Below are 23,910 nucleotides of genomic sequence, written 5' to 3' on the forward strand. Positions count from 1 at the left end.
TCAGATTTGGCACGTGCTGTCATGCATTACTTCAGGTCACTAGCCCAGCGTATAGAACGAAGTGCGTCTGCCCAAGTTCGGTTTCAAGGCCAGACCACCTCACTGCCGTTATTAGATGTGTTTTTGCTGCTATATGCATCCGATTAGAGGAAGTATATTGCCTTCGCTCTTTACAAGATTGTGCTTGGTTTTCTAGCGAATCCAGGTCGGTAAAGCGTAAAACACAATACGTTGTTTTTTCTTTATGGGTACATAGTAGATCATCAAGTGTGATAGACATGATCGCTTTCGGATCACAAGTCGATCGGAAGGAAATCCATTATCTCTATTATGCGCTGTCAACTACAGTTACAACTGCTCGACGTTCGGATTGTTAGAGCCAATTGCTTTTATTTCATTAATTCGTTTTTTCTTTCGGCTGAAATATATATGTATAGCATTTCAACTTGCCTTATTTACTTTATAATCGTGTTGTTAATGTTTTTTTTCAAACCTCAGTTACTTCGCGCTTGCGCGTCAAAGTCGACTTACTTAAGTACTGAAATATCGACACATTCCAAGAGACGCCCCTTTTGTCATTTCATATACTGAAAAAAAACACATCATGTTAAAAATCACTAGCTTATAAAAGAATAAACCGAATAAAAGTTCCATAATTAAAAAAAGGCAACTACAAACTTGTTCTGAAGTTAAACTTCAAGGCTTTTCGGTAAATGCAAACTGTATTACATTGCAGAAATAAGAAAAATGTATAAGGTGTCAAAACAAATAGTTGCTATTTTATTATTTCCTTTATTGCATTTCTATCTTGCTTAGCATTGTTTCTATAATAATAATAATAATAATATGTTTTTATTCTTTCTTACGATTATTTTTAAAACTTAATTGCTATTTGTATTCCGAGACATATTGAATCTGTTATCGATGCGAGGATTTACTGTTTCAACATTTTACAAATAGGAGAAATTTTACTTTTAATAGCAGTTAGATGGCTGCATATTTATGCTAACTTTCTCCTTGTCCTTATACTATCCTTTTCCCGAAAAAGGCGATAGGCGCAACTGCAGGCTACTATATGTATATATAGAATAGTTTAAATAATAAGAATGCATTAAAAACTACAATATAGTAGCATAAGTATAAAAGCAGGGACTAGGCCATAGTGTGAACCACTGATGCTCGCCAATGACTGCCATGGTCAATGAGTATTCATCAGTCAATTGACCACCATTACCTAGGTCGAAAACTTAAAACCTCTTACTGTTGAAATAATTTAAGAGCATACATTTTGATAACCTTGTTTCTTTGTAAGTCCACATCACCTAGCTAAATGGACGGTCCCACACTTCTCCAACAGCACACTCCGTACAGATTCGTTCGGGTTAGAATAAGCTGAATCAAGGGCAAGCCTTGCCTATCGTCTGATCCTGGTTGGCCTGCATTTGTATTCCTGAAGCAGTGTTACTTTTATGATGTTCAGATTGGTGGGTAAGCCAGTAACCGTCCGCAATATATATTCCCATGGTTCTGATCTTCTAACAGTAGCATATTACTGCGTTGTATGATGAAGCACCTGGTGAAAGGGAGTCGAAGGTCGGCAAAACGTCCATAGGGCGGGCAGAATGAGCTTCGAGGTCATTAACTCTGCTGGGTTGCACTGATCAAACGACTCCAAATCTGACGGTTAACATCTTCTTTAAAATGTATTCTTATACGAAACAGTACAAGATAAGCTCGTAACAACTGCAGCACAATGACAACGACGGTTACAATTAGATTAAAAATGCAGCCTCTTTTTAATCATCTAGTTACTAATGAAGATCTACATTTGAAGAAAATCGGAGACTGTTTTTATTTGGTTAAATAGCCTAAAATTGTTTTACATTTTTAAAATAGTTGGTCTCTGATAAAATGTAAGCCACATATTCTCAGCTTTTTATGGAATTTACGAAATTCAATATTTATATATCACATTAATACTCGTTGATGATTTTTTAATATCAGGCACTTTGGTTCAGCAGATATGGGCCTATTTGTATGGAAAGATCCCAGTGTGAAAAACCGTTTTTCAGACGACCTGTTTGTTCTCTTACAAGTGCAGGGGTCCATATTTAACCCCTTTTTTTTCTCGGAAACGCTCTTTTAAGGTACTCTTTAGTAACCGTAATAATACTACGAAAATTAATTCTCTTGGCCAAAATAATTTCTATTGACGCTGCTGAAGGTCTCCTAGAACGAAAACGGTTACGGATCCATAAACCATGGAGGATGAAAAAAATTCGAACACGAATATGACCTCCATCTTGGAGTTATAGCGGCGGAAAAGATCGCCGAGTAAACCTTGTAGTCGGTGAGAATTCTATAATCAAAGACATCGTAAACACTTGGTTAAAAAGGATCCAGAATATTTTTAAACCTCATGGCATACTCCCCCCTGGAGTTGAATTGCGAGCTTCGATAAAGGCCGACCCATTTCAACGTAGATTAGTGTTGGAATTGAAGATGTGAATTAGTAAATATACCAACTATATTTGCTTATCTCAATCGGGTAATTTAGATTAAAAAAACGGACGAATAGGTGACATGTGATTTGAAGGAGGATCAAAAATTGAGGTGTAGAGACGCTTGCTTCTCGTTGCCTTCACGGCGACCCATTCTCGTCCCGACTTATGAATGAGTAGTATTAACCTGGGCTAACTAAAAGCTTACAGTCTAATGCAGGTATGATCCATTGATATTTCACGAGCTTCATTTTGCCAGTGACGACTGAAATGTGTTGTTGACAGCTGAAACAACAGGTAAAAAAGTGCCGCTTTAAACAAGCCAAATTAGCGAATGACGCTGAACCATTGATTTTGCACGACGACCACGGTAGCAAAAACGTAGAGATTACGATTGGAAATTCTTGCCAATCCGCTACACCCACCAAACATCGGCCCCAGAGAAGGTGCACTTTTTAAAATCTCGATAGCTTCTGAATTAAAAAAAAAAAGGAAACCTCAATATCATATATAGTATCAAAATGACCTTTTGACACTTAATGTCCTCTCGCGCCGCAGGCTCTTATAGCGGCAAAAATTTAGAAATTAGAAAAAATGGAGCCATTTCAAACGGAACAAGCTAATATAAACATTTTAATATACATCTTATTTTTTCGACATATTCGACAAAAAGCTAAACGGAAGTAAGTTGCGATAGTAATTCAATATAGAAATCGGGGTTACTATTATTGACTGATAAATTGTATAATGATATACATATACTGCTCAAAAAGCAAGCTGCTATTACGCATCCAGACAAGAATAGGCGATGGGTTGTTCGAAATTCTTGACCAGTTGCTGTGGTGCCCAACAACACCAGGTTAAAAACTGCACAATATAGAACACACTGTTTACGTCCCAGACGTTTTCCGTAACCTTAACGACATGATGCGCTTCATTTCAGCATTATCAATTCAAATTGTTTCGCAGTGAAAAAGATTCTGATGAAGCTTCCCAGATGTCAACGGGAATAGAGGGTGGCTGCGGTATCATCATTTTTTTAGTCTGTTTGACAGTCAAACATCGTGATCGCCTTGGCCAATGTTTACGTCTTAAATAGTTGGTTATCATCGAACTGTTCATTAATTCCAGCAGTAGATTTTCTCCTATTGAACGCTGTTTATTTTCGGCCCTAAACGAATAGGACATCTGAATGCCGGACAGTAGTTCAGCGTTTAAGCAGACACATGCTATACTAAGAAAGGCTTTGTTTTGCCTAGGTGAACTAACCATTACAGCGCCGCAGCCCAAGGCTGTCACCTTTACACGCAAAAACACTGATTCTGGGAACATTTTTATTGGATATACGAGAGGAACCGTAAAAGAACTGATTGTTACTTCACCATGTTCAACTAAATCAGTCTAATAGCTAAGTTGCGACACGCGATAGCAAACGTCTGAAATCCAAATAGAATTTAATTGTTCTAAAGAGATTCAAAAATAATTTATTATCTCGTCGGAGAAATTATACGCTGTCGAGATATACTTTTCCTTGAAGTGGCTCTTAGTGCGTCCCGAAAGCTATTTACTTGCGCTTCGCATTGCCATACTAAAGCTAGTCACTCATCGAGAGTTTAAGAAGATCCGTATTAAAATACATTACATCACCTATGCCTTTTTGGAACCAAAAACAATCAAAGTTGGACGGACTTTAATCTAAATTATGTGGGTATTGAAACCACTGTTCGATCCTGTTCTTCTCGGTCCAGGGCGTGATTGAAGCTTGGAATGAGGTCGTACGTTGTCCTTAAGTAAACGTGCCGTACGCCGCGCACCACACGTCCATGTAGCTCTTCAGGAGCTCAGTATATTCAGCACCACTTTTCCTTTAGGCAGTATCTGTTCGACGCCATTATATCGTTTGATCCTTCTTTACTGGACGGTATAGACTAACGGACGTTTTCTCTACTGTGACGATGTGCTCCCGACGATTTTCCGTTGGTGATGGTTAGGCAAACACCTCCCAAGAATGCCCTACCCGTGTCGCTAGCTGTCCCGAACTGAAGAAAATCATTTTTGTTCGTCTTCTTTATTTTCAGCATTTTCGTTCTAGGGTTATAACATGTGTGTTGAAGAATTACATATTGAACCCACAGAGAGCGGGCTGTCTACACTCTGGCTTGTTAGTTTCTTTGTTTCTATGGGTCTAAGATGTAGTTGCTTACTTTGTGAGCTTTATTTAACCTTTCAGTTTCCGTTCTTAAAATTTCGTGCCTATAACATAATGTAGTTTCGCCGAAGCCCTCGTTGATTAGGTTTTTTTACCAGTCTTCGACGGATCTTACCAGGGCTCCTACGTTCGAGAAACCGACTTTTAACCACTACGCGCTGATTTTTCATATTAAATGGTATTTTTCTCTTCAGCTTATTATCTTCCGATGATACTCAATCAATATACAGCAATAAATAGCTAAAGATTCAATGTAAGCGAGTTCTCTTGATAACGGTTCATAGTTTAAAATCTATCTAAATCCGTCGGCCCACTTAATAGTTACGGACAATACAATGAATAGTTATTATACCTTCACAGAAAAGGGGGTAACCTTCGAGTACGCCTTGGTAGCACTAGGGGTTGAAAGTGATCAAAGGCAAAACAGCGATAGGGGCTGTCCATGACCCGTAGGCTATATCGCTCCGAAAACACTCAGCTTACCACGTATAAAACGTATTTGCAGTAAAATATCAAAAATTAGATATTAATAGAGTGCGACATTCATTTACAGCATGATTTTGGTTCGCCTTGAATATTTCATTGAATGCAACGTTCGATCAGTTCCATGGGCATAAAGCAAGATGCAAGGTTTGTTCCTCTGCAGAGAACTCGAAATCGCTTCATAACTGTATACGTTATAACTACCCAGTAATATTTATCAGCGCCCACTTTACCCTACTTTAGCTCTAATTACTAATTAAGGTACAGTTGTAAAATTTGTCTAATTTGCCCTAATATCATGTTATTATTATTATCATCTCCTTATCTTCTTATCAGGATATATATTTCTAGTAGGTAGAAATAGAAGGTAAAGCTTCGCAACCCTGCAACTAAACATGTGGTCTACGTAAAGCTACCCATAGGGCAAAAGCATTTACAGATATATGTGCAATTTCTACGATGCGATTCTCCATTTACCACTGAGATCCTTGTGGGTTTTACGGCGCCGCCCATGGCGCGTCATTCTAACCTTACATTCACACGTATTCATTTCGTAATAGACAGTTGTTTAAAACATACTTACAGGCACATCGAGATCTTCTAGGGTGGCAAGAAAGGTAACTGTTTCTCGCAGAAGCTGGCTTGTACCATGGCTCCGTCTCGAATTGTATTTGTGAGATTCTTGTCGCTCACTGACACCCGCTTTGATAGCGTCAAACGACCCTCTGACTTTATAACTGTACCCCGTTGAGACAAATAACTAAAATAGTACGTAATAATATATAGATATAATAACAAATGTGTGATAGAGAATGATGATAAAAGGATCACCTTTTAGTCTTGTTCTCCTTTCATCAGCTTTTTGACATTAGTCCATTGTTCGAATACCGACATAACCAATACTCAGCTAAGTTATTGGCTGGTTTAACCAACGCTATATGGAGAGTGACATTTTTTGCAGGTTTCCTATTGTTCTATTTCTCGCTAAGCTACAAACAAATATTGCAGATACCAATAGTTATAGAAATATCTTGATTTCGTTCTTTTTTTTTTCGTTTACAATGCCAGATGAATGACTAGCTTATTTTCTGCGTATCTATATTAATTTATATTTAACTGGTAGTTTTGAGTGTACAACCGCTATACACGAGCTCTTTTAAAAATTGACGGCGTTTATTAAATCATTACTTTCAAATTTGGCCTTCCGATGTCTGAGCTGCTCAGGACGCGGCCAATCTGTGCTTTCCTTTAGCTTGGTCATCGCACTAGGCTCTGGTTGCCCAGCACAAAGGAAACACTCTTTCCAATTCAACTTGGCAAAGAATCTGGCAATGGAAGTTGAATTTCGTCGAGAAGCGGATAGAGGGCCTTCGCTGTCCCGCGGTTCGTCTTCAACAATGGCTTCGACAGCGGCGATGTACTCAGTCTCTGAAAAGACAGCATTTACAAAACGAAAAAACACATACCTTGTTAGAATAACGACAGTGTTACAGGATAGATTAGAGATATTGTTGCCTCTGTTGAATGCGCGGCTGGAAAATCTATTTTAGTTCAAATCAGTGATAGCTTGTATGAGGTCGTCGCAACTAGGACGGCCCTAGGACGGCTTATGTAAGAAATATCAAAGGGAAGGGAAAGGATATCAGACGTTGGTCCCCAGCTGTGTTCCTATATTCGTTCGAATTACACTGAGCCGTCGATATTTGTACATAATTTCCAAATGAGAAAGTTGTTTACACGCTAAAAATAAGTAAATTTATATTGCATAAGAACAGCGCACAAAAGCAATAGCAGCGAGTAGCATTATTGCGCGACAATAATGGTATCCTTTGAGCATTGTTCAGTTGGGAGGCGGCATAGAACAATATATGCTTTTTATATATTGTTCTATGCCGTTTCTATTGTTTCTATATAGAAAGGAAATCATACAAACAGCAATATTCAATCCAATATCAGCGTTTATCACATTTACTATAATGATAAGTGTTTACGTTCTTTTTTTGACCCTACGATTTAACTGGTCCGCATGGGTAAATGGGGTGAAAATACTTAAGCAGACACGAATAGGTCCTGCTCCACTTCAAAATTAAAAACTCAATTTTTGGCATTTTATTAGCGACTAAGTGTGACGGCGGTAACGCAAACCAGTAACTACTTCATGTTGACAAATCCTGCTAGCAAAGCTGTTTGTCAACAACAGTTGACAAGCTTTCGTTTAGGTATCTGCTGGAAAATCTAAGTTTATTCCATGTATGTCCGTCGCTCTCTATATCGCAATTTAAAGTTAAACCTTATTACTTGTTAGTAATTTACTCGGAAGTTTACCATCGATTTCAATGAGCTCTTCCGGAGCCTGAATCCATTTACCTTCGCTTCCCTTGAATTTTGTCATATTTCAACGCTTATCATAATCTATAGGTTGGCCAACCTATAGATTCTGATAAAAGCCTCGTTCGTCCATTTGCGACAAAAATAATATACGTTTTGGGCGAAAGCTACTGCGTACTACGTCACGTACAGAGTTATTGAACGTAGAATCGATCATCGCGTTATTTAATTTCATCCTATGCAATTCGTATTAGTTCTCATCATGAATTGTCAAATAATATTAATGATTATTTTCTAGACCGCCACGTTCACTGCTGAATTCTGGGTTGCTACTGCCCCTTCGAAGCGACCCAGTCATATGGGCTGCAGGTTAAACACTGCAGGCGGTGAGCGAAATTTCAAACGTTCGTGCAGTAGTACTGCACGTCTGAGTCCTCGGTTTCAGTTGTAGAGGACGTGTGATGCTGTCGGGAATTGCTGACTCCGGAGAATTCTAAAATTTGCATTTTGATATTATAGTTTAGCGGTCACTCGTTTTGAAAACGAATTGGGGTCGACACCAGCGATGAGTGTCCGTAGTCAGCTCAGGCTGTGCGTTCGTTCGTTTAGAGGAAGTGGGTCAAAAAGTTAATCAAACACACGATCTGACTTGTCCGACACAGAACTGGCCTGTTGTCTGGCTGGGTGTTGATGTCTAAGCGCCGACATGGTGTTACAGTTCAGGGTCAACATCTACTCAGTAACTGTAAAGCGCATTTACACACTTTCTACTGCGGTTCCGCATGTAGTTAGGTCTAGGCTTTTACTAGGACCATATTACAGGTAGGAAGACACATATAGGTGTACGGCAGAATGAATAACACGTTGATTTAAATGAAAAATACTAGCATGTACGGTGTTACACGACTATAGAACTGTACAGTACCAAACCAGAGGTCACCAACACATTGATTTTTAACAACTTTTTTTTCTTAACACTTAAAATTGCATTAACTTTGACCAGATCCTTGAGCGTTTCATTTGAAAGGTAAAATGTACAAATACGTAAGCCGTGAAACCCAAGTATTGAATTGGCTAAATTACAGGAATACTCGTTGTTGTAAGATGCGTATAATATGCCAACAGCAAGCCGAATTTCTAGTCTTTTTTTTTTTTTTTTTTTTTTTTTTATAGATTACATAAAACGGTGTATAATTATCGATTACCCGGGAAGGAGGTACCTTTTTGCAATCGATGGTCTTCTTTAATAGTCGATAAGATTATCTTTCAGATGCCTCAATTGTCGTTGATACAGTTATGTGATATTGTGTTTGTAATGTAACATGCTTAGAAAAACTGATATTCTCAGTAAACAGGATAATCCATTAAGGTTATGAGAACAGTCTTTAGCTTGAAGTTCATATTGTTCGTTACTTATACTTTTGCCCATCGCAAATCGCGTACATCGTCGACTTCTGCTTGAAGCGAATTCTGTAAAATCCATTACGTAACAAACGGCATCCATCCTACCTCTTTGCTAAGAATTCCTAACTTATGTAGGAGCCTTTAACCATGACTCACATACACTATCAAAGAAAAAAAAAGGTATCAATAAGTGAACACTCAGCATTACTGTGACTTCCTAATAAATCGATCTATTTGAATAAAAACGGAGTGATATCTGAAAGAGTGTTCCGCATTTAGGCATTGTGCCTTCAAACACCCAACTGGACGGGCCGTAAAATGTCCTGCAACATAGCTCAAGGACGCCACCCGCATCATTAGGATCGAACGATATATTTGTAGTGTGCCACTACCACACGAATGATCCACTCGAAAATCTATTTTGCTGAAAAGTAAGCTGACCACTTCAACGCTTCAAACTGTCCAGGTGTAAACCTGCTTCCTATTTCCTACCTGGCCAGGTTGTTGTTGTTGTTGTTGTTTGATAAGTGCCGTATATTGAACGTGCGTTTTATATATCTGGGCAACATAATCTATCGGGAACCGGATCACATCGGTTCTTATGTCTAACGGCGGATCGGGTACAGCACCCAGCTGGGTCGAAAGACCACCCATGTTCAGTATTGTCAGTATCCATCCTGAAATTGAAAACGAAATTAGAATTGGCTTTCGCTGAAATGTTATCTAAAACGTACAGCATAGGCAACCAATCTGTTTGACTACACAGGTCGCGTAGGCCAGACTGAGCAACGTTGAAAGGAAACGATATTGTCAGAAACTGTGACGAAGGCCAAGTCAGGCTAAGTATAGTTCATGTGTGTTTTAGTTATTTTTTGAAATTTGTTTCGAGTCGAATTGAAACCAGCTTTGATTCGGCCACTTTTATAGATTCGTACATCCGTATTGGATACCGGGCTATAAAAATGGTTCAGTCTATCGTGAAACGATAAGCATATTGATAGCAATAGAGGTTTCTGAGATCTGCTATGGCGTCAATCCTAGTCCTATTCTTCAATTTTTTGAATTCACTACAACGAACACGATGGCAATAATCGATGTTGAAACGTATGTGCTTCGCCTTTAACTTTGTTAATCGTTGGCCACCTAACTTTCGAGGGTCATCGCAGTAGCGGTTCGTTTTCAAAACTTAGATACCATTGTCACAGAAACTTGAATTGCCTATTGGAACAGTAGTACATTTCTAAAACTAGCCCACACGAAAAAGTAGGTTGTGCGACACTGGGTTTTCGAATCTTCGCATAGCTATGCTCACCGTAATGCCATCCGCGCTTTCTCACAATATGTCACTTCTGACGTCCAGTCATGGAGCCCAACATGAAATCGTTTTAGCTCATATATCAATATCACGTAAACGTGCGCCTCCTTTGCCACAAGCTAACTGTCTAATTTCGTTAGAAAAAAGAAACCAACCCTGCTGATCACTGTCCGGAAGCTGCGAACTTGCCTGGCCTGGACCACCTTTTCAGTCAACAACATGCTACCAAACACAGGTGCACATTATCCGAAAACTAGGTGATCTTTACAGACAGGACACGTACGTACAATTTAAGCACATACTGTGTTTTACTGTTTTGACGTGCTTGCTGAAATGGTCTCACGATTGGCTCAGTTCTGAGCTCGCTTAATGCCATCTGCTGAAAGCGCCTCTGCCGCTATTCCCTTCAAGCAACATATCAATTGATAGCATATTATGTCCTATAAATTTCAAACAACGATGGCTACCACACTTTTGATAGTCGTTCGGTAGCTGAATGCCGCATATAGGGCTAGTAAATAGGTGTCTATAGACCACAGACGCACATTAGCATATATATTGCATGCATGCGCCATATTTTTTCCGCTCTATTTAAGAAAACAACATACGATAAATTGATCACATCAATCCCGCCTTCGTTCTCCGCCCTCTCTAGCTTATTTCATCTGCTTTCAAATTGTAATATAATAGCTCATTTACATGAGTCGAAATACGGCAAAAGATGTTTGCCTCGCCATAAAATGCCCTGCACATAGGACTTCCGTTTGACACTAAAATAAACAAACACTTGGTTCCAGCATCATGCACAGTTGTATGAATTGTGCCATGAACGGAACAGTTTACATTAAAATCAGTACGCCACGTATTACGTATGAGCTATAAAGATAAATAAAAAAAAAAAAGAGGCGTAAAGACGAGTTGATGGTAATCGCTCCCGAAGTCACATAAACAATAACAGTGGCGGCGCCCGGTTCAACACACGGATGTCACAGTACCACAGGTGGTACAACTCCAAACGCATGGAACTTTTGCGTCGCTTATCGAATAGCTTTGCCACCATTATTGAGATCATCGTCCAAAACCACACTCCTTTGAAGTTCACAAATACTTTCGCTGTTTCTATAGCTACGGTGCCGTCTCGTCTTTTACGATACACTGGCCTATAGTGTATATAGTATAATCAATTGTATTTGTTTTTCCCGAACAAACGAGAGTTTCAATAACGTTATAAAATTCCTAACAGGTTTGTGTATATCTGCCACCTATGGCGTATGTAACTTTATTCATATATCAAAACGATATCTGAGGATCCCCGCTCACTTCCAGGATTGGCAAATCCCCTCGATGCTCGTGCTAGTCGATGGATTTGATAGTCAACTACAGCTGACATATTATCAAGAGTAATTCTTTCGTTTAATTAACATCGCTCCACAGAATAACTTGCGGGCTCGATTTTAACTGGAAGTTAAAACGGCAGTGTACATACATTCGTACTATTTGAAGCATTTTTAGATAGCTGTTTTCGATAGGCGTTTACAAAAAACGATACCACGTCCAGTATTAACTGAATGGAAATACTTGTATGCATACATTTCTGTAATAACCCTAAATGGACAACCTGATAACGGACGAAAGACTTTTTTATACGATACATTATTTAAGATGTAATAAAGAATTTGAAGAAGTGAGGTACTTCGCAGTCGGGTGCCCGTCATACAGCTGCAGATATTGATGACGGTATTTTGTCATTTCACACATTGTATTATATGTTCTAGAGATGGATAAAGCCGCAACTCTATCTCTAGCCTTTGCTCTAGCCCTTCAGCTTGTAAGATCGGTGTCGTACAAATATCTCATACACTTCTTGGATCCCCAACCTTTACGGCACCAACCAATACGGTGCTTTTTAACGTCTTGTTATATATACATATATATATCTCGAAATTGTGAACCCTTAAATCGACAGTGTTCCAAAAATGAGTGTGCACTTGCAGAAAAAGCAGAAGTAATGTCTAACACAACGTGACGAAGAAGCCACGGTAGAAAACGGGTTCCGAGGCCATTTACTGTCGCCTTGAACCGCATTTCGAGTGAACCCTTCATTTCGACAAGAGTGTGAAAGTATTTGATCTAGGTAAGCGTACAGAGTCACGGATGATTCACGAAAACCTCAAGTACACGTCACATAAAGGTCACGTCATAAAAGTTAGGCAGATGCTTTCTAAGAACGATAAAACGGAAATAATTTGCCGGCATTGTTTGTTATTTAGTTGTTTCGGAAGAGGAGCAGCAAATTGCCTTTATGTTTATCTGAGGTGAAATTTTTATTATGGATGAAAAAATGAACGGCGTGAATGATTGCTGACCTGCTCACGACCTAAAGGATGCGGCCTTTGTGGATAGAGGCAAAAGTTCGTGTTCTGTGTGTAGTGTCCAGTGAGGAGACGTCATACCAGCATCCTTCTTCCAGAAAGGCGAACGCATTACTGAAGAAATTTATCGGCATGCCTCGCAAACTTCAGTGCACTGGCGGACAGCTGAAGTGTCTGAAGAAAGATTATATGTTCATCAACGAAACGGTGGATCGGCGCACATAAGCCTGTTAGTACAGCATTGGTTGCTTGTATCCTGGTCAACGATATCGACGGCATCTGACTTTTACGTGACACAGCGAAAGTGCTAAAAAGGAATTAAGAATACAATTGTCGTAAAATAATCGACCAGGAATACTAGACAGGCCAGAGTTTAACACACTAGATTATCATACATGGAGTATTATTGAACGGAAGCTCAGAGAGCGTGGAAACAATCACGTCGGCTTAGTCACCGTTCGCGGAAACGAGCCTGTAAGCGGTTTACGATACGAACTTAAGCTGTAATCTCGGCGAAACTGAGTACAATTTATGTACCCAGTGAATTGACTCCAGACCAGTTGGAAATGCGTGTTGTGTATTCCACGTACATTTTATAAAACCTTAATTAACAAAAAGCTCACCTGGAGCATACGGTCGCTATAGACGAGACATAATTAGATCTCTATTGCCAGTCGGAAAAGAACCAGATGGGAGAACGCCGTGTCCCTGGAGAAAGAAATCCAGCTCGATGTCGAAGTTCGGACGTGAGGTAATAACTTGCAATTTACATCAGAAGCATCTGCTACTATAAAATGCTCGCCAAAGTGTGTAGAAATTGCTATCTATAGCTTCTCCAGAGACTGATAGGTCGTTAACACGGCAATCGAAAACACGCAGTCTGGTTTCTTGATGACAACACCATTCGTCGTCACCATACCTCAATTACTTTCTGGAGACTAATAACCCACGTTAGCTTTGAGCCATTTAGTTTCTAGGTCCATGTTCATGTGATTACGGGACTTTCCATACCCTAAAAAGCACCATTTACAGATACGCATATTCACTATCGGTTCATTTTGAGAAGCCGTAGATAAACAATATGAAAATCCGAATGGTAGATACATAGCTGTTCAGAAATTGCCAGAGGGTTGGGGAAACAAATATCATTTAGCCCAGCCAGTTTGCAAGTTCTTCGGTTTCAAGGTTCATCAGATAACAGAAAAGGAGAAGAGCGCATTTTGCGGTATCTTAGGTACTTTTGATTTCTTTCACATAAAAGACCGGTTTCTGGGACAAAAGGTATATCGCCTTTTGCCTAACGTCTCGTGCATAAGTTGACTGACTGGATCTTAAACTAAAAGGTCAGAGAACGTTTCAAGTTCCACTATGCTTGGCGCAATTTCATAATTCAAGGTGTCATCAAAGCTGTAGTAATTATAACTGAAAACGGTTTTGTCACCTTGACAAGATGGTCGATAACAACGCTTTGATAGTGCATAAAGTTTAAACGGCGCGCATTTTTTTGGCTGGAAAATTATCAGTGATTCTAGGAACGGTGAGTTATCAGCAGGACATCCCCAAACAAACAAACAACAAAGCCAGGTCGAATTATTATCAGGACAGAACCTGCATCATCCACAAAATAAAGACGCACCTTCTCAGAACAGTCGATTTAAATTCAATCATATGCTGGCCAACGCTACCGTAGTGCAGTTGCATTCGTGTACTCGAAAATATCGCGGTTTGTTTCATTTCAGCTTGATAGTGATACGATGTAGGTCGATGTAGTCGCAATATATAGAAACTATCTCACCACTCGAGGAATATTTACGGTAGCTTCTGGGACTAGCATCAGCATATCGTATACGAGCCATACTACATTTCGACGGGTTTACAATATATATTCCGTTTTGAAATAATATAAAATTAACAAAGATACTTAGAAGTAGGCAAGGAAAATTTTCTCGGTACAATGTTCACCTACAAAGTAGTCTCAATGCTTTCCGGACGTCGTAGAATTATCATACATCGACTCGGAAGTACATAACCTTCAAGACATGCAGATGGGGCATTTCATAGGTAGACATACAGTGTTCTGTTGTAGTTTCCGCCAGACTGTCTGTGCTTGTATAGAAACAATTTTTTTTGTAAAAGGAATAACAGGGGTACCACGCCTATCGTCTTATGGTCCCTCCGTCCTTGTATCGCCTAGACCTGATGCAAATACAAACAAAGATAGGTCCAACAATTTCAGCCAGTCACGTCAATACGTGCTTTGAATAGAGTAGTTATTACAATAGGGAAAGGCATATTTGATGTGAATCCGTGCTCTTCGAAGGTTAAGAATCCGATAGGAAAGGTTCACAATGTATATACTGACGAAATAGCTTCTTTGTCAAGCTTTGGGCAAAAAATTAGAAGTGGTCCTTACACCCTGAGACATATATATATAACAAAAGTGATCGCAATGTCTGGTAAAAGTCTTTCATAATGTTATGATAATGTTTTCGAACTTTTCTACGATTGAAGGTTTGATTATTTATAATGATGCTGTTTTTCAGAATATCTTCTATAATTCTAAAATAATTTTATCTCTTCCAACGGTCGATCGTTCGTATGAGTTCAACAGAAAATAAAAGTTTAAGGGGATTAGATAATTAGCGGTAACGGTAAGAATAACAAACATGGTTAACCTTTCTAGATAATGCAATTCACACATTGAGATTTCCCGAGCCATTTTTTTGAGGATATCTTTGTACGCGTGCCACGTTTCCATGGGGTTATTATCGTTTACTGACCCTTCAAACAGGTTCACTTTGTTTTCGTAACTAATGAGAGGTGTTCGATCTTACCTATGGAATTAGCAGATTGTTTTGTAACACCAAAAAGCAACCTCTGGCACTTGACACCGTTTTCACTGAAATAATTGATTTACGATCAGACCTTCGTCGGCGCGTATCTTACTTTGCCTCCGTTTCATCCCCGTTCTGCTAATATGTATGTGTTATTTCTATTACATTTATAAAATTCTTTCTACATAATTGCATGTTATTGTTCCTTCGAATTCAGATATCAAACAACCAGATTTTAAACTTACGAACTGCAATGAACTATCTTGACGTATCACTTATATTGAGAGGACTGCTCGGACAAGGAGCGTCTAATATAATCTGAGAAATACTCTATTTTTCTCTTGATTGAAACCGATTCCATATGATATATCTATTTGGAAAATCTGAGACCGATTTGAACCGTTGAAATTGCACCACAACGAGCGAAAATGTCGAGTGAATTCTCAGTGGGTACGTTTAGCTTATGGTCTCGATCAAGAGCTGCTCGTCACACCCAACCGAACCTTGTTCTTCAGGATTAGAGAAGATAAAACCTTATCGTAAGTTAATCGACTTGAGATGATGAACTTGACCTGGTAAACTGTTGAATTTTTCCTCTTTGAATATCATTAGGATTCACAAAGCCTTTCATTCCATGAAGAACTAACCAGCGGCTAGCGTCACAAACCACATCGAGGCCAATTCTTCGAAGATTAACGCGAACCACACCCATTGCCCTCTCCATAGAGTTACCGACGAGGCCACAGCTAACTGCTGCCACACCAGCTCGACACCGAATCGCGCACAGGGTCTCAATGCAAGCGTAATTTCTGCTACAGAATCTTGGAGAAGGTACAAAACAATAGTCACCAGAGTGCCTGAAATAGGTCAAAATAAACGCAATGTAACACATCTTGAGCCCATTCCTTTATGCTCGTTGCTGTACACGGCCGCCAATGCCGTTAAATAAGCTCTTTTTCACATCACGAACAGAACTTAATTAACTTTATGGTTGGCCTCTGCAATATTACGCTTGTATGATATTAGGCATTGTTACGTGGGGAGCGTCTGCACTCTTTTCGCACTGGCCTCGTACTGTCCGGATCTATTCGAATTAACGAAACGATAACTCAGTAGACGTCTTACAGATTCCCTCGGAGCCTCAAAGATAGGATTTTTTCAATATATCTATTATTGTACGTATTATAGTTGCAGATTACTCTACTTTCGTCGGAATAAGTTGATTCATTTGGTACTTTATTTGCGAAAGCTGAAAATATTTAGTCCACAAAGGGCAATTGTGCCTGGATAAGTTTGGCTATATTATTCTATCACGTGGCATTTTCCGCACTGGCACAAGGCCCGAGAGAGAACATACTAATATGGGTTCATTTTGCTCATATTAAAAATACAAGAACAACAATTTCTTCCGGTCGATCTGACATAATCTCTACTGGCAGTTTTCGAAGCAATACAAACGAAAATCTTGTTCACACAGTGAAGGACTGAAGATAATAGATAACAGATAATAATAGGTGATAGAAGCATCAAATTACGAAAACACAATCTGTAATTGCCCTTGAGGACTATAAAAGAATTAAGGTGATTTTAAACCCTTTATGGTTTATGGCTTTATGCCAATGGATTTATTAAGTAAATATCAAAGTCTTCAATTTGAGGGCCTAATAGCTGCGACGTGCTCTCTTAGGAGAAGTATTTTGTAAACTGGTCTAGTTAAGTGTGAGTGCATTACTAATACTATACAAGGACAAAATAGGTAAGTAAGTAGCTAGAACGACTCACCATTCTGCTGAGATAGAATAAGGTCAGGCTTCATAACATGATTGGGTTGACATAATGCCTCAAGGAACGCCTGGATATGACTGATTGGTAGTAACAATGTTTTTTCGAGACGTTTCTCAATGAGTACGCATATATTATTAAAAGCAGGATTGTCGCTAATGCTTATTCATTCAAGTGTGCCCCTTATTTGCTTCGAGTTTTGCCAACGACACGTAAATGCTACACGGTTTGTATGAATAAGAAAGCTTTTTCAAATTTTATAATTCCATCTATATATATATATATATGGGGTTGTTGCAGAAGGAGATCTTTATCTAACTTTTCTTTTAAATCTTGCCTTTTCTGGATCTCTTAATAACCCTGACAAATTGTCGATTTTAGAGAAGTTCACAGTATAAGCTCTTCGAAAAGTGGTTAGATGGAAAATAAATCTAGGGAATAATGGGGCCTTCTGTGCGAATACAGCAAAGTTAATTTTTCAGTTTTAAGGTACATGCATATACATATTCTTTCGACACCAACGACAATCTGACGATGATATTAAATATATTTGTAACATAAACACTTCGAAGAGCATGTTGTAAACATAGATCTATGTTTAAGTTCGAGGCAATATGGTCTCAAACCATTTTGCACCTTGCGGCTTGTTGCTTCACATAACAGATCCGTTGTTCCGTAGGCAAATTAGTGCAGACAATACACGTTATTGGTACGTGTTGGATCAGTGGCAAGTTTATGACTGTTGTACGACAATGGCATGCGACGCAAGCAAACAAAAACAGATGCTTCTACACCTTTGACGAAGTAACCAGGTTTTTTTTTTACTCCGAGTTACCTAGACCTGAGTGAGTTAGCTCCAGACCGCGGATTAGACAGAGGCGGTTAGAAACACCTTCGGGAAAGGAGAGAGAAAGATGCAAGAGATAAACATCATCGATAAACATGGCTCATCCCTGAGAGCCAAATGCAATCATCACATGGTCTCAAAACTTTGCCGAAGATCAATGATGACGCTATCACACACGGCGTATCCATATCACAGGCCCATAAAGTAACCGGCTTGAGAGAAACGTGTTACAAGAAAGTATACTTTTTGCATATATATATGGCAGCGACCGTAAAAACATACTGTACAAAGGATTAGAAATTTAATGCACAATAAAATGGTTCACTACAGCATTTGTTTCAATGTTATACTACTCAATTGTTGATAACTTCATAGTTTTGACCTGGCTCTTAGTTACCTTCTAATCCGTAACCAATCTTCAGATTAATCTTGCGGTATTCCTCCAAAGATCCTTAGGAAAATAGTCTTTGTTCTAACTGAAAGGCTATTTTTCCAAATTTAATACTCACGTCTTACCTACGATATCCTGCACATACTACGTAGTTTTTACGTGGAAAAAGAAAGGCTGTACATTATGTAACGCGTAAAGATGTCGAGACCTCAGTGTAATTCCACGAATACGATTGCTAGGCACCTACCTGCGAGGCAGGAAATATTGGCAGATTTGACAGGATCTTTTGGAAGTAACGTGTAGTCCTGGATGTTCCAAAGGCCACGCCAAATCAAAATCACAGATGGTTGAACCACAAAAATGGAGAAGAGCTGATCGCAGAACGACCAGAGACGGCTGCCGTATGACTGCAAACGTGATCTGAACTGTACAGTCTCATTCATTCCATTTATTAACTGTTTATCTTTTCTCAAGTCACACATAGTAAAATAACCATAGCGTAATCAGAAAGGCACTTTATGCCTGTGAGTAGAAGCCCGCCCGATTTTCGTCCAACTGGCCTCTAATTACATATAAACATGCTGCGTTAATTAAATAGAATAGTGTTTCTAATAGAGGGAACGGAATTTATATACGGCAGTTAGCAAGCTTATATACAGTTTAATGACCTTCAACATTATAATAACATTACCTATTATAAAAAACAATAGTACAATAGACTTTTCATGCGCATAGTCAAGTATAACCCTTCTACTGCGGACGTCTCTTAAGCGCACAGAGTATACAGATGCACCCTGCTATCTATTTTACTGCATTAAATGAATGAAATATAGTACGTAGTTCTATTTTTTTCCATAATCGACGTACTACCACTGATTGATTTAATTATTTACGAACCTAGAGCTTTCTCGTATGGAGACAGCGTGCGAAGGAAGAGGTACACTCCATTTGGGTCTCGGGAGTCTAAGGTAATCTATCGTCTAGTCAATCGATCGATCGTTATAATAGCTCTCACTTGAGCCAATTATGGTCCGCTGTTTAGTTACACTTGCGCACTGGGGGGTGGAAGTCTCTACTAGAATCATAGGGCTCTCTTGCTGAAGCTCGAGTTGCCATTACCTGTACGGGGTCTGTTTGTGTGCTTTGGATTGCCGTACTGTTTGACCATTTATCTACTCGGAGCTAACAATAACTAATTGATTGAAGGACTGGAAAAATAACCAACGCAGAACCACTTTAGCTTAATATCCTCCATTTAGCTTCATGATGATAAGAGTGACGGCACTATTGCTCTCAAACGTCGTGCAATGAGAACGTGGTGCGATTGGACCATACAGAAATCCCTATCGAGAAAGTCCTATTGTCTGCAACGGTGATCTTACTTAAGGTTAACCTCTCTTCATCCGTGAAAGGTGCATTAACGTGACCGAAATGATCTGCCTATGTATCGAACTCGAGTAAATAAGATACTTGAAGATACGAAAGGAACATAAGCATCTGTCCAGCGAAACGATAGATATGTAATAATCCAATTACCAAAAATATAATACGGATAACAAAATCGGACTTCATGCATGTAAAGGGTCATACTGACAATTTACAGCACAAATCTTGTCAGGTAATATCGTGATGTAGTACGGATACATAAATCTAACCCATATCGAGTGCGAAAATATTGGAACTGCTTAAACTGAAGAGTATGTTCCCTGCTTGCAGTATTCTCAGTCTTATGAACTGCGGGAGCGGTCACGCATCCCTACGATACGATGCACGAATTCTAGGATGATATGACTAAGTGCCAAAATTAGTGAAGATCTGCGAACAAATCCTGCTCGTACTGTACTAGGGAAAATTAGGTAAATCGTAATTTCTTGGACGAACTTTTGCATGGAAGCGGGTAGTAGCTGCGAAGAGCAGTTCAGCTCGATCATGACGACACATAAATGGCACCCCTGTAACCATATTGTTGCGGCATCCCGTCAAACAAAGCACCACAGTCCCTGCAATAACAATTAGGGTAACATATGAATATGTGTATTGCCCTAATAGCACCTCTATGTACAGATTATCCTAAAACATTTTAACACAAACTCATTATTGCACTTCAAGATTATTCAATATAGAAAAATCAACAATAGTCTTCGGCTTTCAATGCAACGGTATTTTGTTCATTGAAGACATATGCATAGATCAGTGCAAACATGGTGTACCCTCCTCTGCCGAGCCCTTACTCTACTACGAAAGGCAGCCTTCGACGTTGACGAGGCAATATATTTTCCTAAAGAAAAAACAAATTCAATAGCAATAATTTTCCAACCAGCATCACGTAAGTTGGACATAATTGTCGTAAATGAAACGTGACGTAATGGCTGTATACACATATTGTTTCATAAGTAAAATACAATTAAAGCATTTTGTACCGCATGTCTAATCAGCCGCCTTTACATAGCCGATCTACCGATAACAGCCAAAAATGGGTCGGGAGGGTTGACGAAATCTACTCGCTTTCGAGTTTCTGCTGCTATGAGCTGTTTTCAATTAGTATTCAGCTGCGTATCAGAAGGCTTTAAGTAGTTATGCTATGGGCGAGAAAGCGATTTGGTCGCAGTTCACACCTCGACAATAACTATACTGCTATACTATACTGCTATACTGCTTATCACACGCCTTCCCGATAGCTGGATCTCGTTGCCCATATGACAGTTATTATCGTATGATAATTAGATAATCACAATACGAAGACTATACTATTTAATAACCTTAAAAAACAGGACCGGTAAAATTTCACTATACGAGAAAGCACAATTGCCTGTTTAGCAGAAGATGTGTTGTATGCGGTATATCGGCCGTGTCTAGCCAATTAAGCGAAAAATATTTAGGTACTTTGTGCCTTTCATCGCCATTCAGGCTAAACTTCAGATGATGGACTAATTTACCCCTAGACCTCCTACTTTAAACCTACTCTCGTCTACTTCCAATATAGATTAACATGACATCGGCAAGATACAAACAACTCCGTACATCAAAGCTAGCATTTCTTCCCATCTCTAACTAGCTAGAGATAGATACTGGACAAAAAATGAAAGTGTCCAGTAGCTAGCTAACGGCAGTTAGTTAAGCAATTGTGTTTAATTCAATTTTTATTGTGCATCGTGATTAATCTGGCAATGTCATCGTTATGATTGTTATTTTCGACAGGACTAGGCCTTTAAGCGCCCTGTGACACGGTACGAACGTATTTCAGCCAGAAATAGCACAGCCGACTTTAAACGGCCGGGCGTGAAACGGCCGTCCTGGTTAGCATTGTTACTTTTAAATTCCTGCGGTGGTAACATGCTTACCTAATAGATTCAGGGGTATATAATTGTCTAGTTTCAAATCTGGGCATACCACATTTCGTTTCATGCTGCCAGGAGCAGACCTTTCAAGACAATACCTTAGATAGCTTGAGCACTAGACATAAAACTTAAAATAGTCCGACTAGATCCCGGTCACTTCAGAGGGAGATTAACATATAATTGTAAATAATGCACCATTCCATCTTGAAGAATTTCGTCAAACGTTTACCCCTAGCTTAATATGGCTTTTATTTCCACTGCCACGTACTTGGGCGATCCCGAATTCAACTAAGATGATGTTAAAAACAGTCATGTACGCGAATCGTTCCATTCTTAATCATTGCTCCCTTCGAATTGTCCGGTTCGAACCCGGTTCGAATCGAGCCATTAGAGGCAAACTTTAACCAAAAGGACTTCGTATAGTTACTCTGTTCTAAAAAATAGTATCTCTTACAAGTCAATTTTTTTTTTCGCGAAAAAACGCTGCCAGCCGCACCGTGAAGGGCTTAAGAACCCGTGGCCTGGTTTTCTTTGAATTCAAACGTTTTCGTGAAAATAAAAGTAGGTCCGCTCTACTCTACCGCAACCGACTAAAAACAAGGTTTAGGAAGGGGTCCTCTATGAGGGTGAGCGTCATGTCCTTTCATTGCCGACAGTTTACGCCGCCGACAAATACGAAATTTCACACTGTCGGAAAAAGTACTCGAGTATTAAAATTGAAATGTTACGTTCGTTCGCCATTGCTTCAGACCAATGGCTCTTAATACGAAACGAAGTGTGTATATGCCCGAATTCTACACCACTAGGTAATTGTAAGAAAACACATCATCACTGCACTACCATACGACATTGAAGTGAATCAACTAGAAGTCATCGGCCATCGACCAACATAGAGGTCAACAAGTGTTCTGAAAATGTTTACAGCCCTACCTTTGAGAACTTATTTTATTTTTCCTTTGTTTTTTTTTTACAAGTTCCATTGTCAAGGCTATTTTTGATACAACAATCAGCGCTGTTGGTTTTTATTTAGGTTATAAATGTGTTTAGCTTAAAAGATAAATCAAACTTACCACAAATACAACTAATCTTCAGAGGCAAATATTTAGCGCCATCATCATTCACCAGCCTGATGCTGGTCTTCTATTTATGCTACTGTTCAAAATTCTTCGTAAGTAATTCACTTAATCGAAGTGCAGCTTGAGTTGTTTGTTCGATGCGTGCAGTTAGGATCTCGGCCCTAGTATTATTAGACCTATCCTTAAAAGACCTACCGTTTCAAAAACAAAATTGGCACAGAACCATAGATAATGCATTATCTCATGCTTAGGAACTTCGCAACCTTATTACAAGCGTAGATCTCTACAAGCATACGTCATCAAACATGTCTAGGTGTCTTTCCTTTGTTTTTGCCTCAATCAAAAATACTAACCCAGTGCCCAGCAGTAAAAGCATGATATCTGCGTATGACCTAAGTAGTAATCGAGGAGGCACCAGAGCCCATCCCATTGAAAGACGATAGTCACGATAAGGACGATTCCTATGAGCCTTTGCAAGAGCTGCGCGGAATCAGGACACCTGGCAGATATAGCAATTAACGAATCGCAATGAATGTGCACATTAAGGGACAGCATCGATCCTGTAAAATTAGCAGAGCACAGAAAGTGATTTATTCAGTAAATTACGGCAACGGTATTGTCTATGGCGAGCTACATCTATTCACGTATCAATAACAAAAATTGGCTGTTATCCATTTGGGACGACCGGCCAACAGTTCTGTGAACTGTAGCTCTGACTATCAGCCATCGAGCAAACTGATTTGTCTATGGCTGTACCACAAAGACAAAAAAAAACCACAAAAAAGCTTTTTTGAAACGGAAAGATTTTTTTCGAACAATCCCAGCCGTCTCCAGTGGGTTCTCATAGCGTGTTTGTCCAGCTTGTTAACTGTAGCTGTTCTTATTTAGACGAAGTGTATGCCTCCAGTAGCAAAATAATCGACCTTTTAAGCAAGTGACAAACTATACCATCAGCTACCGCGGCTATCGTTCACTGCAAGAAATTTCGAAAAGCTTTTGACTTGTGCACCTTCGCAAGCTTTCAGGCGTT

At 39.3% G+C, this 23,910-nt stretch overlaps 1 protein-coding gene and 1 long non-coding RNA gene across 23 annotated transcripts in view; both read right to left on the reverse strand.

The window, feature by feature from the left end:
• Positions 1-752: 752 nt before the first annotated feature.
• On the reverse strand, positions 753-5,917 carry LOC147754607 (uncharacterized). The gene is made up of 3 exons (XR_015317597.1): positions 5,777-5,917; positions 2,710-2,786; positions 753-1,677 (listed from the first exon to the last, which is right to left on the reverse strand). It is a non-coding gene; the product is annotated as an uncharacterized LOC147754607 (long non-coding RNA).
• The window catches only part of LOC111254876 (uncharacterized), a 32,345-nt gene continuing 12,988 nt past the window's right edge, over positions 4,554-23,910 (reverse strand). For 6 of the 22 annotated variants that reach the window (XM_086975552.1, XM_086975551.1, XM_086975554.1 and 3 more), the window contains 7 exons: positions 23,234-23,379; positions 20,348-20,466; positions 18,714-18,886; positions 17,229-17,308; positions 16,094-16,303; positions 9,418-9,602; positions 6,345-6,621 (listed from right to left, as the gene is read on the reverse strand). In XM_086975552.1, coding sequence (XP_086831678.1) covers positions 6,502-6,621; positions 9,418-9,602; positions 16,094-16,303; positions 17,229-17,308; positions 18,714-18,886; positions 20,348-20,466; positions 23,234-23,379 — 1,033 coding nt within the window. In that variant the 3' untranslated portion in view covers positions 6,345-6,501. Of the gene's footprint in view, positions 5,954-6,344; positions 6,622-9,417; positions 9,603-14,574; positions 14,809-15,446; positions 15,512-16,018; positions 16,304-17,228; positions 17,309-18,713; positions 18,892-20,347; positions 20,467-23,233; positions 23,441-23,910 lie in introns of those variants that run through there. The other 16 variants (XM_086975544.1, XM_086975543.1, XM_086975550.1 and 13 more) reach the window with 14 other exon arrangements.

This window comes from Varroa destructor, unplaced genomic scaffold (genome assembly GCF_002443255.2).
Source record: "Varroa destructor unplaced genomic scaffold, Vdes_3.0 BEIS01000007.1, whole genome shotgun sequence".
Lineage (NCBI taxonomy): Eukaryota > Metazoa > Arthropoda > Arachnida > Mesostigmata > Varroidae > Varroa > Varroa destructor.